Here is a 14,672-nt window from a genome sequence, read left to right on the forward strand (position 1 = left end):
ACAAATCTAATCCCTGGGACTTTGTACACATTCCTGGTATCTGCTGTTGTTGGAGAAGGAATACAAGGGAACAGTTCTTCAGTGACTAATTATACAAGTAAGTATGTAATGACAGTGGTAATTTGGTCACTTAAATTTATTTCATACTCTATCAATGTCCTTTAACTAGGGCTGGCTCTATCTCTAGGCAGATTTAGGCAGCTGCCTAGGGTGGTGGGATGTGGGGGATGCCACCAAGTCTACAAGTCAATAAATCAAGTATGTCTATGAGGAACCTTGTAATTAATGCAGGTGGTGGCTTTGGAACTTCTAAGACCTCTATACTTTCCCTTGAGTCATACAGTACTTCCTACATTGCTGCCCCCTCCTCCTTGTACTCTGTTGTGGGTGTCAAAGGGGAGGGTGCAGAGGGCCTCCAGTTAAAACATGTCACTTGGGCACCTTCCCAGCAGGGAGGGGGGAAGGGAGGACCACATGATTTAAAAATATCATTATTGGGGGGGGGGGGTAGGTACGGGGAGTAGGTTGAAGTTTTGCCTAGGGTACTGAGAAGCCTTACAACGGTCCTGCCTTTAACATATTGTTCTCATGTTTTCAAATAGTACCTGGTAATGTGAATGACCTAACAGCAGGGAATAGTACTACCACTTCTGTATCTCTGAGCTGGAAGCCACCATATGGAAATGCAAGTTCCTATGTTATAGAGATCTCTGGGAATTCTACATTCAGTTTACTTGTAAACACCACATTCACTACCATTACAAATCTAATCCCTGGAACTTTGTACACATTCCTGGTATCTGCTGTTGTTGGAGAAGGAATAAAAGGGAACAGTTCTTCAGTGACTAAATATACAAGTAAGTATGTAATGACAGTGGTAATTTGGACACTTAAATTTATTTCATACTCTATCAATGTCCTTTAACTAGGGCTGGCTCTATCTCTAGGCAGATTTAGGCAGCTGCCTAGGGTGGTGGGATGTGGGGGATGCCACCAAGTCTACAAGTCAATAAATCAAGTATGTCTATGAGGATCCTTGTAATTAATGCAGGTGGTGGCTTTGGAACTTCTAAGACCTCTCTACTTTCCCTTGAGTCATACAGTACTTCCTACATTGCTGCCCCCTCCTCCTTGTACTCTGTTGTGGGTGTCAAAGGGGAGGGTGCAGAGGGCCTCCAGTTAAAACATGTCACTTGGGCACCTTCCCAGCAGGGAGGGGGGAAGGGAGGACCACATGATTTAAAAATATCATTATTGGGGGGGGGGGGTAGGTACGGGGAGTAGGTTGAAGTTTTGCCTAGGGTACTGAGAAGCCTTACAACGGTCCTGCCTTTAACATATTGTTCTCATGTTTTCAAATAGTACCTGGTAATGTGAATGACCTAACAGCAGGGAATAGTACTACCACTTCTGTATCTCTGAGCTGGAAGCCACCATATGGAAATGCAAGTTCCTATGTTATAGAGATCTCTGGGAATTCTACATTCAGTTTACTTGTAAACACCACATTCACTACCATTACAAATCTAATCCCTGGAACTTTGTACACATTCCTGGTATCTGCTGTTGTTGGAGAAGGAATAAAAGGGAACAGTTCTTCAGTGACTAAATATACAAGTAAGTATGTAATGACAGTGGTAATTTGGACACTTAAATTTATTTCATACTCTATCAATGTCCTTTAACTAGGGCTGGCTCTATCTCTAGGCAGATTTAGGCAGCTGCCTAGGGTGGTGGGATGTGGGGGATGCCACCAAGTCTACAAGTCAATAAATCAAGTATGTCTATGAGGATCCTTGTAATTAATACAGGTGGTGGCTTTGGAACTTCTAAGACCTCTCTACTTTCCCTTGAGTCATACAGTACTTCCTACATTGCTGCCCCCTCCTCCTTGTACTCTGTTGTGGGTGTCAAAGGGGAGGGTGCAGAGGGCCTCCAGTTAAAACATGTCACTTGGGCAACTTACCGGCAGGGAGGGGGGAAGGGAGGACCACATGATTTAAAAATATCATTATTGGGGGGGGTAGGTACAGGGAGTAGGTTGAAGTTTTGCCTAGTGTACTGAGAAGCCTTACAACGGTCCTGCCTTTAACATATTGTTCCCATGTTTTCAAATAGTACCTGGTAATGTAAATGACCTAACAGCAGGGAATAGTACTACCACTTCTGTATCTCTGAGCTGGAAGCCACCATATGGAAATGCAAGTTCCTATGTTATAGAGATCTCTGGGAATTCTACATTCAGTTTACTTGTAAACACCACATTCACTACCATTACAAATCTAATCCCTGGAGCTTTGTACACATTCCTGGTATCTGCTGTTGTTGGAGAAGGAATAAAAGGGAACAGTTCTTCAGTGACTAATTATACAAGTAAGTATGTAATGACAGTGGTAATTTGGACACTTAAATTTATTTCATATTCTATCAATGTCCTTTAACTAGGGCTGGCTCTATCTCTAGGCAGATTTAGGCAGCTGCCTAGGGTGGTGGGATGTGGGGGATGCCACCAAGTCTACAAGTCAATAAATCAAGTATGTCTATGAGGATCCTTGTAATTAATGCAGGTGGTGGCTTTGGAACTTCTAAGACCTCTATACTTTCCCTTGAGTCATACAGTACTTCCTACATTGCTGCCCCCTCCTCCTTGTACTCTGTTGTGGGTGTCAAAGGGGAGGGTGCAGAGGGCCTCCAGTTAAAACATGTCACTTGGGCACCTTCCCGGCAGGGAGGGGGGAAGGGAGGACCACATGATTTAAAAATATCATTATTGGGGGGGGGGGGAGGGTAGGTGCGGGGAGTAGGTTGAAGTTTTGCCTAGGGTACTGAGAAGCCTTACAACGGTCCTGCCTTTAACATATTGTTCCCATGTTTTCAAATAGTACCTGGTAATGTGAATGACCTAACAGCAGGGAATAGTACTACCACTTCTGTATCTCTGAGCTGGAAGCCACCATATGGAAATGCAAGTTCCTATGTTATAGAGATCTCTGGGAATTCTACATTCAGTTTACTTGTAAACACCACATTCACTACCATTACAAATCTAATCCCTGGGACTTTGTACACATTCCTGGTATCTGCTGTTGTTGGAGAAGGAATACAAGGGAACAGTTCTTCAGTGACTAATTATACAAGTAAGTATGTAATGACAGTGGTAATTTGGTCACTTAAATTTATTTCATACTCTATCAATGTCCTTTAACTAGGGCTGGCTCTATCTCTAGGCAGATTTAGGCAGCTGCCTAGGGTGGTGGGATGTGGGGGATGCCACCAAGTCTACAAGTCAATAAATCAAGTATGTCTATGAGGATCCTTGTAATTAATGCAGGTGGTGGCTTTGGAACTTCTAAGACCTCTATACTTTCCATTGAGTCATACAGTACTTCCTACATTGCTGCCCCCTCCTCCTTGTACTCTGTTGTGGGTGGCAAAGGGGAGGGTGCAGAGGGCCTCCAGTTAAAACATGTCACTTGGGCACCTTCCTGGCAGGGAGGGGGGATGGGAGGACCACATTATTTAAAAAAATAATAATTGGGAGGGGGGGGAGGTGGGTACGGGGGGAGTAGGTTGAAGTTTTGCCTAGGTACTGAGAAGCCTTACAACGGTCCTGCCTTTAACATATTCTTCCCATGTTTTCAAATAGTGCCTGATAATGTGAATGACCTAACAGCAGGGAATAGTACTACCACTTCTGTATCTCTATATTGGAAGCCACCATATGGAAATGCAAGTTCCTATGTTATAGAGATCTCTGGGAATTCTACATTCAGTTTACTTGTAAACACCACATTCACTACCATTACAAATCTAATCCCTGGGACTTTGTACACATTCCTGGTATCTGCTGTTCTTGGAGAAGGAATAAAAGGGAACAGTTCTTCAGTGACTAATTATACAAGTAAGTATGTAATGACAGTGGTAATTTGGTCACTTAAATTTATTTCATACTCTATCAATGTCCTTTAACTAGGGCTGGCTCTATCTCTAGGCAGATTTAGGCAGCTGCCTAGGGTGGTGGGATGTGGGGGATGCCACCAAGTCTACAAGTTAATAAATCAAGTATGTCAATGAGGATCCTTGTAATTAATGCATGTGGTGTCTTTGGAACTTCTAAGACCTCTATACTTTCCATTGAGTCATACAGTACTTCCTACATTGCTGCCCCCTCCTCCTTGTACTCTGTTGTGGGTGTCAAAGGGGAGGGTGCAGAGGGCCTCCAGTTAAAACAGGTCACTTGGGCACCTTTCCAGCAGGGAGGGGGGAAGGGAGGACCACATGATTTAAAAATATCATTATGGGGGGGGGGTAGGTAAGGGAAGTAGGTTGAAGTTTTGCCTAGGGTACTGAGAAGCCTTACAACGGTCCTGTTTTAACATATTGTTCCCATGTTTTCAAATAGTACCTGGTAATGTGAATGACCTAACAGCAGGGAATAGTACTACCACTTCTGTATCTCTGAGCTGGAAGCCACCATATGGAAATGCAAGTTCCTATGTTATAGAGATCTCTGGGAATTCTACATTCAGTTTACTTGTAAACACCACATTCACTACCATTACAAATCTAATCCCTGGGACTTTGTACACATTCCTGGTATCTGCTGTTGTTGGAGAAGGAATACAAGGGAACAGTTCTTCAGTGACTAATTATACAAGTAAGTATGTAATGACAGTGGTAATTTGGTCACTTAATTTTATTTCATACTCTATCAATGTCCTTTAACTAGGGCTGGCTCTATCTCTAGGCAGATTTAGGCAGCTGCCTAGGGTGGTGGGATGTGGGGGATGCCACCAAGTCTACAAGTCAATAAATCAAGTATGTCTATGAGGATCCTTGTAATTAATGCAGGTGGTGGCTTTGGAACTTCTAAGACCTCTATACTTTCCCTTGAGTCATACAGTACTTCCTACATTGCTGCCCCCTCCTCCTTGTACTCTGTTGTGGGTGGCAAAGGGGAGGGTGCAGAGGGCCTCCAGTTAAAACATGTCACTTGGGCACCTTCCTGGCAGGGAGGGGGGATGGGAGGACCACATTATTTAAAAAAAAAATAATTGGGGGGGGGGGGGGTAGGTACGGGGGGAATAGGTTGAAGTTTTGCCTAGGTACTGAGAAGCCTTACAACGGTCCTGCCTTTAACATATTCTTCCCATGTTTTCAAATAGTGCCTGATAATGTGAATGACCTAACAGCAGGGAATAGTACTACCACTTCTGTATCTCTGAGCTGGAAGCCACCACATGGAAATGCAAGTTCCTATGTTATAGAGATCTCTGGGAATTCTTCATTCAGTTTACTTGTAAACACCACATTCACTACCATTACAAATCTAATCCCTGGAACTTTGTATACATTCCTGGTATCTGCTCTTGTTGGAGAAGGAAGAAAAGGGAACAGTTCTTCATTGACTAATTATACAAGTAAGTGTGTGAAGACAGTGGTAATTTGGTCACTTAAATTTATTTCATATTCTATCAATGTCCTTTAACTAGGGCCGGCTCTATCTCTAGGCATTTTTAGGCAGCTGCCTATGGCGCCGGGATCTGGGGGTGCCACCAAGTCTACAAATCAAAAAATCAAGGATTTCTTTGAGGATACTTGTTGTACTTAATGAAGGTCGTGGCTTTGGCACTTCTAAGACCTCTATACTTTCCCTTTAGTCATACTTCCTACATTACATTGCTGCCCCCTCCTCCTTGTACTCCTTGTTGATGGCAAAGGGGAGGGTGCAGAGGACCTCCAGGGAAAGCAGAGGACCACATGATTTAAAAAAAATGGAAGTGGGGAGGTAGTGGGGGGAGTAAGTTGAAGTTTTGTCTAGGGTGCTGAAAAGCCTTACACCAGCCATGGCCGGTGATGGGCAGCAGGTCCCACCCTCCCTCGACCCTTTCTTGGCTGCTGCTTGGCCAGGGCTCCACTTTCTCCTATCTCCTCCCTGCACCCGGAAGTGGTGTAGGGAGGAGGAGGTCAATATACTGGGCAGCACAGCAGGAGCTGCCTGGACAATGGTGAGGGGGGTGTGGAACTGCGGGGGGGTGCGCAGGGTGGTGTAAACCCCTGTAGTAAAACCAAGGCATTGGGGCTTTGCTGCATATGAAAATGCAGTAAAAACCACGAAAACTGGGTTTTTACTGCATTTTTTGTTTGGAGCATCTGACCCATGATGCGGCGCCTTCCAGTGATCACAGCTGGAGTTTATCAACTTTAATGGGGACTGGTATAGGTACAAAGCCAAAGGGTGCGAAGCAGAGAGAATTCAAATTCTCCTCCTAATTGCCCAATAAGACATCCCTACGATGCTACCATAATGTGAAAAGGGTGTAAAAACACTAATTTTTAATAATGATAAATGTGCCGGCATATGTTGTAATTCTCACTACTCTTTTTTGTGTCAGTTTTTCTGTAACTATAAATTTCAATTGTTTGTTGCTTTATTTTTCTGGGAAGAGATTGGGCATGATTCATGTTAGCCATAAATGCTGCCCGCCGCCTGCCCGAATGCCCGCCCACCCGCCCCCCCGGTACCATGTGAGGGGATGTGTACGTGAACACATCCCCTCGCATGCGGCTGAAGGGGAGAGAAATCATTTGATGGTCGCTGACCATCGAATGATTTTTCTCCCCTTCAGTCATAAAAGTCAGTCAATACTGACATTTCCATCGCTGTTTGCCGAAGACGTTGCGGGCACTGACGTCATGTGATGTCCACTCCAAGCCGGGGTTGGGATCATTTTGTCAACAACAAGTTGGTCTACACCATTAGGCCGATATTCTGAATGGTCTACATGGGACTAGGCCAACATGGGGTTAGGTGGACAGGTCATTAGGTCAACACGGGATTAGGTTGACATGGGTGAAGGGCGACATGTGAAAAGGTTGAAACAAGCAAAAGCTCGACATGGGCAAGGTCGACATGGAAAAGGTCGACATGGTGTTTTTTGTTTGTATTCACCATTTTTTCACCAAAATGTCTACACAGTGGACATGCTTCGGGCACACTATTTTATTCCACCTCCAAGACCTAGTGGATGGTAGGGCATGAAATTGCCGACATGGACGTGTCAACATGGAGAGTGAAACATAGCAATGCGTCCCCTCGCATGTCTCGCTACGCTTGCCATGCTTCGGGCACGGTGCCTCGCTCCGCTTGGCACACTATTTTATTCTCACACCCTAGTGGATGATAGGGCATGAAATACAACCTGTCGGCACATGTAAAAAAAAACCTGTCGATCTAACCCTTGTTGACCTAATGCATATGTCGACCTAATGACCTGTCGACCTAAAGCCATGTCGACCTAGACTTATGTTGACCTATCTGCATGTCGACCTAATGATGTCAACCCAATGATTGTCGACCATTATGCTGTAGACCAAATGACGGTATCCCCCAGCAGGCATTGCCATGTCTGCTTTTACAGAGAACTCCCAGCATTTTCATGGGGACCACCTTAACTGCAGCGAATGGCCCGGTGAGTGTGTAACTAGACAAAGCCATTCACTGCCAGGGTTTGCACATGTGCTGAAATGCATGTGCACCAGGGCTTAAAAGTGGTCATGCAGAGGTGGGGGAACTAATTTCTCTATGCCACCTAATTACACCCCTCCCTCCACTATCCAGAGATAGGGCCAGTGGTAAGGTTTTTGGCATCTCCCTGCAAACTAGAATGCTTTTCTATGAGCATTACTGTGCAGGGCCAATTTGAAGGTTAAAATGTTCCACCTCACCATTAGAGGTGATAGAACTCAGTTTAACCCACACAGGTGATACTAATCACAAATCAAGAGGGAAGTCCAGAAAAAGAGCAATGTGTCCCTCCTGGAGAGGGTCATGTTGGGAGGTATGCTGTTATTAGAAGCAAACCTCAAGGTGTTGGAATATCTTGCAATGCTAGGATACTTTGGGGCAGGGGTGGCCAAACCGGTCCTCGAGATCTACCAACGGTCCATGTTTTCCAGATCACCTAGCTGGGGCACAGCTATAGTCAATACTAACGGTAACATTTTCAAACCTGCTGCATTCATTCCTACTATAAATCCACAGGTTGCCTGGAAAACATGCACCGTTGGTAGATCTTGAGGACAGGTTTTGCCACCCCTGCTTTGGGGGATATTTCCCCTTTTCACATACATGTGTGTTTTGTTTTTTGTTCCTTTCCTAAGTCTTTGATGGCTAACCTTGACACTCTAGCGTTTGTTGAACTACACATCCCAGCATGCTCTGCTTCAGTTTTGCTATTTGTTCATGCTAAATCTGATGCAGAGCATGCTGGGATGTGTAGTTCAACAACAGCTGGAGTGTCAAGGTTAGCCATTAAGGGCCTAAGTCAATGGGGGGGTTTATTCAATCCCAGATGAATTCTACTCACCTGGGCGAAAAATCCAGCATCCGCGAAATTGCCATGTAAATCGGTGAAATTGCATCAAACTCACATGGTTTTGGCGAATAAACATGCGGTTTTCCCCTTTTTGCAGCCATTTTCACCCATGGTGATTCACCAGGAAAAAAACTGTAAAATGGCATTGGCGAAAATGTACTAAAAAACAGGTGAAAACACCCGTGATTGAATACTGATAGGAAAATCTTTGCTGCTCTTTTCGCTTGCTGAAACTTTCCCCTGAGATTGAATGCTCCCCAATGTTTTAATGAAATGAACAAAAGATATTTTACTGACGCCTAGGCTGAGTGGAATCGGGACATCTGTCAGAATGAACTTAGGTCTACAGTCATTAGGTCGACCCCACTAGGTCGACTGGCAGGAAGGTCGACCTGACTTAAGGTCGACATGGGCCAAGGTCGACATGACTTAAGGTCGAATTTGCATAAAGGTCGACATGAGGAAGGTCGACTGGTCATAAGGTCGACATGGGTTTTTCACTGTTTTTTGATCCGAATGTCGACACAGTTGACATGGACACAGTTGGCAATGAGAATCGGACCCTCGCACCGCTCGCTTCGCTCGCAATGCTTCGGGCACGATGCCTCGCTGCGCTCGGCACACTATTTTAGGTACTCTTTACTTAGAAGGGCGCCCACGATTTTGATCGTGGGCATCGTTAGTAAAAAATCTCGGGCATCTCGGGGATTGAATGCACTAAAAAATCGGGTGCGATCAACCGACGAGATGCCCGAGATTTCCCATAGGGAACAATGTTAAATGTCTCAATTGACCCAATTTTCCTGTTCAATGCCTCAATTGACCCGATTTTTCCATAGGAAACAATGTTAAATGGGCCACAGAGGCCAAATAGGCACCCTGAAGTGTATAATGGCCACCCGAATTGTTAATGCCACCCCACGATCAACGTCAACCCGATGCGTGGCGAGCGCAGCGAGCCCGCGAGGGGCGGCGGTACGCGTCCTACGACCTTTTCATACCCCCACTATCCACGTCGGCGTGGAGTTGAGAATAGAAAGTGTGGCGAGCGCAGCGAGCCACCGAGCCCGAAGCGTTTTAAATACCGGTTTATACCCCTTTCACATCGCACTTTTAAAACGGTAAATTGCCGTTTTTTTTCCCCTTTTTAAAACGTTTAAGCCTGCACTGTGAATGCATAGCATTGTACACATTCACATTGCACAAAAAACGGCAAGGAACCGTGTAGGACTCTGCTTTTTACACGGTTCGAAATGCCAGTTAACTTTAAACGGTAAATCGGCTGTGGTGCATTCACAGTGCAGGCTTAAACGTTTTAAAAAGGGAAAAAAACGGCAATTTACCATTTTAAAAGTGCGATGTGAAAGGGGTATCAAAGGGCTTTGGGAATAATGATCATTGTTTGGGTATGCAATATAAAAGAAACAAAGTTTTGAAACAGAATGGCAACTGTTCTCCTTTTAAAAGGCTCATTTAGAAAATACCCTTCCATGTTCCTCTGGTACTTTACAATAGGATGGCTTAATGGGGCATACACACTTAGCGATTTTTGCATATTTAATATGTGATCTGACTAGATTGCTTAGAAATGAAACACAAATCACTGTGTGTGTGCCCCATAGTGATAGCAATGTGCGGCCACTGCTATCGCTGGGAAAGATATTTAAACATGCTTGAAATATCTAATCATTGCCTGTGTTTTCTCTAATGAGAACAGGGGCAGTGACAGATCGCTTAGAACGGATCGCCGGTGTAGCCCTGTGGGCTGAGTGATCTGGTCTGAGTGATCTGAGCAATGCTAGAGTTTTCCCTTTGGCTTCTCCTGTCTGTTGGAGTGGTTATCCACTCCCTGGATCCTTCCTTCACATTTGATGGTTGTGCCCTATCATCTAGTTTTTCAGCACAGTTTCCATTCGTCCTGAACTTCCTTCTAAGCTCCAACACTACATTTCTTTGTAAACATGTTTAACATTTTGAGATCGATCTAAACATCAAGTTGCTAATTATATCTGGGTACCAGATGGCTTCCCTACAGTCGGGATCCGGGTGGTCATTATACTGACATCGGAATCCTGACTGTTCAACAACCCAACAGTCGGGATCTCTCTTGCGGGGGTTCACTGAGTCTGCAGTGTGGCAGTGTCAGAGTACCAGCGTGTGGGATTCCGATATGGGATTCTCCCGCCACACCGGCATGTTATCAGCACCACTACCTCAAACCTCCCAACTTTTCATGTTAAGAAATAGGGACACTCGGGGCGTGGCGTATGCAAATGAGGGCACGGCTTATGCTAATTAGCCGCGACCTCATTTTCATACGAGAATAGACGCTGTGCGCATGCGCACAGCGTCTATTCTACTACATTGGGGGGTCTCCCAACTGCCACCCCCCGCAGCGGGACAATGCCTGCCGCGGGTGGGACGTCGGGACAGGACCCGAAAATCGGGACTGTCCCGACGGAATCGTGACAGTTGGGAGGTATGCTACCTATTTAATTTCTTCCCTCTGAAAGTTTTAGAACCCACCTACTCTGCAGTTCTCTTCTGTAGAAACAAAAGGTCTTAATATGAAATGGCCATGATTAACATCCTATGAGGTACCTATTCACTCTTTAAAAGCCTCAAAATGGTTGAATGGGATTATACATCATAGCAATTTATACAGTAAATTCCCATCAGCGATTACACAATTATAAGCTCTGTTTAACAGATGTTTAGGGGATTCTCTAAGATCCGCGCCCCCTTACCGCCGGACATCACCCCCCATCGCCTACATACAGTAATTATCACATGCTCTAACATATGCGATAATTATGGCAAAGGACAGCTCTTGCGGTGAGAGGCAGTGGGTCCCATTGGGACCCGGCAGCTCCCGACGGCTCCCCCTCCCTCCCTTACCCAGCACTGCTGCTGCGCTGGGCTCTCCTCCTCCCTGCAACCCAGAAGAGGAACATAGTGCAGGGAGGAGGAGGTCACAGGTCCGGGCAGCACAGCACTGTGCTGCCCGGACACATGTGAGGGGGGGTCGATGCGGGGGTCGATGCGGGCGGTGGGGGTCGGTGCGGGGCGGCGGTGGGTCGCGGTAGAAGCCCATAGGAGGTAGGATTGCAGTAGGTCCTATTGGGACCCGGCAGCTCCCGGCGGCTCCCTCCTCCCTCCCTTACCCAGCACTGCTGCTGCGCCGGGCTATCCTCCTCCCTGCTCCTGGAAGAGGATCATAGTGCAGGGAGGAGGAGGTCACAGGTCTGGGCAGCACAGCAGTGTGCTGCCCGGACACAGGTGAGGGGGGGTCGATGCGGGGAGGCAGGGGTCGGTGCAGGGCAGTGGTGGGTCGCAGTGGTGGGTTTATGGGGCATTGCCAGAATTTTTTGGCGATGCCCCTGACGCGATAACCTGGCGGGGGATGCTTAGAGCATCCCAAAATTCAGTAAAAACCCCGATAACGGGGTTTTTTTACCGCATTTTTAGTTTAGAGAATCTCCCCCATAGTGATTGGCACAAGCTGCAATTTTCTCATCTTTATGTATAGCTTATATCAAAATGTAACAGTTTATCTCTGTGTTTTTAGAACCTGGAGTAGTAAGGAACCTGACCACACAGACTATCACAACCACTTCTGTAACTCTGAGCTGGCAGAAACCTGATGGAAATGCAAGTTCTTATCTGATCCAGATAAAGGAAAATCCAATATACAATATCACTGTTACTACAAATAACACAACTATTGGAAACTTGACAGCTGGCAATATGTACACATTTCTGGTCTCTGTTTTGGTTGATGGATCTAATATACAAGGATATGCCTCAGAAATATCTGCTCGCACAAGTGAGTATTTGGTAATTCTTCATAATAAAGAATCAGAAAAAGTATTGGAATATTGGCAAGATGAGATAAGGTGCTTTCTGGGTCAAAGTGATCATTTCATGATCTGCAAGCATGAATAATTAGCTTGTTTATTATTATTATTATTATTATTATTATTATTATTATGATTATTATTATTTTTAGTAGTAGTAGTAGTAGTAGTAGTAGTACAGGTTGAGTTTCTCTTATCCAAATATGCATTATAGAAATTATTCTGAAAACCATACATTCCAGAAAGTGAATCAGCACTACTGAGGATATCTTTACCAGCACAACTGAGGACATATGTAACAGCATTACTGGGGACATGATATGTAACTGGCACTACTGGGGACATCTGTAACAGCACTACTGGGGTCATGATATGTAACTGGCACTACTGGGGACATCTGTAACAGCACTACTGGGGTCAATATGTAACTGGCACTACTGGGGACATCTGTAACAGCACTACTGAGGATATCTGTACCAGCACAACTGAGGACATATGAAACAGCATTACTGGGGACATGATATGTAACTGGCACTACTGGGGACATGATATGTAACTGGCACTACTGGGGACATCTGTAACAGCACTACTGGGGTCATGATATGTAACTGGCACTACTGGGGACATCTGTAACAGCACTACTGGGGTCAATATGTAACTGGCACTACTGGGGACATCTGTAACAGCACTACTGAGGATATCTGTACCAGCACAACTGAGGACATATGAAACAGCATTACTGGGGACATGATATGTAACTGGCACTACTGGGGACATCCGTAACAGCACTACTGGGGTCAATATGTAACTGGCACTACTGGGGACATCTGTAACAGCACTACTGAGGATATCTGTACCAGCACAACTGAGGACATATGTAACAGCATTACTGGGGACATGATATGTAACTGGCACTACTGGGGACATCTGTAACAGCACTACTGGGGTCAATATGTAACTGGCACTACAGGGGACATCTGTAACAGCACTACTGAGGATATCTGTACCAGCACAACTGAGGACATATGTAACAGCATTACTGGGGACATGATATGTAACTGGCACAAAATATGAGCAAAACAAATGATTGCTTGGCATTCACATTCAGTATCTGAGATTGAACACAAACTTTGTTTTAAGTTTTAAAACCTTGTTTTATGCAGAAATAAAATATATTTGTGTGTATGTCATGCGTTTGATGTGTTTGTACAACATAAATGCAAGATAACTCAAGGTACATCATTGAAATATAAAAATATTCTGAAATACAGAATAATCCGTTATCCAAAATTCTTCTGGTCCCGGGCATTTTGGATAAGGGATGTAGTAGTAGTAGTAGTAGAAGTAGTAGTAGTAGTAGTAGTAGTAGTAGTAGTAGTAGTAGTGAATTAGATTCCTTATCTAAAATGCTCGGGACCAGAAACTTTTTGGATAATGGATTATTCCGTATTTCTGAATATTTTTTATATTTAAATGATGTATCTTGAAGTATCTTGCATTCATGTTGTATAAACATAAACACACCAAACACATGAAATGCACACTAATATATTTTATTTGTGCATGAAACAAGGTTTTAAACATAAAACAAAGTTTTTTTTACTATATCAGACACTGAGGGGGTTATTCTAGTTCACTCTCAAGGGCACAAACACTCTCTAATGGACAAAACCATGTGCACTGCAGGTGGGGCTGATGTACTGTAACATGTGCAGAGAGAGAGTTAGATTTGGGTGGGGTTTGTACCTCAAACTAATATCTATATTGCAGTGTAAAAATAAAGCAGCCAGTACCCTGCACAGAAACATTAAAATACCCAAAATGTAACTCTCTCTGCACATGTTACATCAGCCCCACCTGCAGTGCACATGGTTTTATCCATTAGAGAGTGATTGTGCCTTTGCGAGTGAATTAGAATAACCCCCTCAGAATTTGAATGCCAAGCAATCATTTTCTTGCACATATTTAGTGCCAGTTACAGTTGTCCCCATGAAAAAAAAAGTACAAACTATGGTTTTCAGGATAATTTGGTTAATGGATATTTGGATAAGGGATACTCAACCTGTAGTAGTATTTCAATAAAGTGAAATACAAAGACAAAACAACATAGTGTATTGGGGCCTACATACAGAGAGATCTAATTAGATTTGACTAGATCGCTTTGAAAATTATCCAAAATTGCTCCATGTGTAGGGGCCATAGTGATAGCGGTGTGCGGCCCCATGTGTTGCTATCACCCATTTAGGTGTATGCTGCATGCAGTATAAATCTAGTCAGATTGCCAGTGTTCTCACCGGAGACCACTGGCCCTGCCAGACCGCTTAGCACACATTGCTGTGTGCTGAGCGATATTACTGAACAATCTAGCATTGCTCCTTAAGACTTTATTGCTAAAACTGAAGAGACACATGGGGAAACGTAATAGCATTTTTAAAGC

General features: G+C 44.5%; 1 protein-coding gene across 1 annotated transcript in view; it reads left to right on the forward strand.

Annotated features, from left to right (window-relative positions):
• The window catches only part of LOC146062965 (receptor-type tyrosine-protein phosphatase eta-like), an 82,011-nt gene that overhangs the window by 49,201 nt on the left and 18,138 nt on the right, over positions 1-14,672 (forward strand). The window contains exon 4 of the mRNA XM_083174974.1: positions 11,947-12,204. Coding sequence (XP_083031100.1) covers positions 11,947-12,204 — 258 coding nt within the window. The remainder of the gene's footprint in view (positions 1-11,946; positions 12,205-14,672) is intronic.

The sequence above is a fragment of the Crinia signifera genome, chromosome 3 (assembly GCF_055691185.1).
Source record: "Crinia signifera chromosome 3, ASM5569118v1, whole genome shotgun sequence".
In the NCBI taxonomy this organism is placed as follows: Eukaryota; Metazoa; Chordata; class Amphibia; order Anura; family Myobatrachidae; genus Crinia; species Crinia signifera.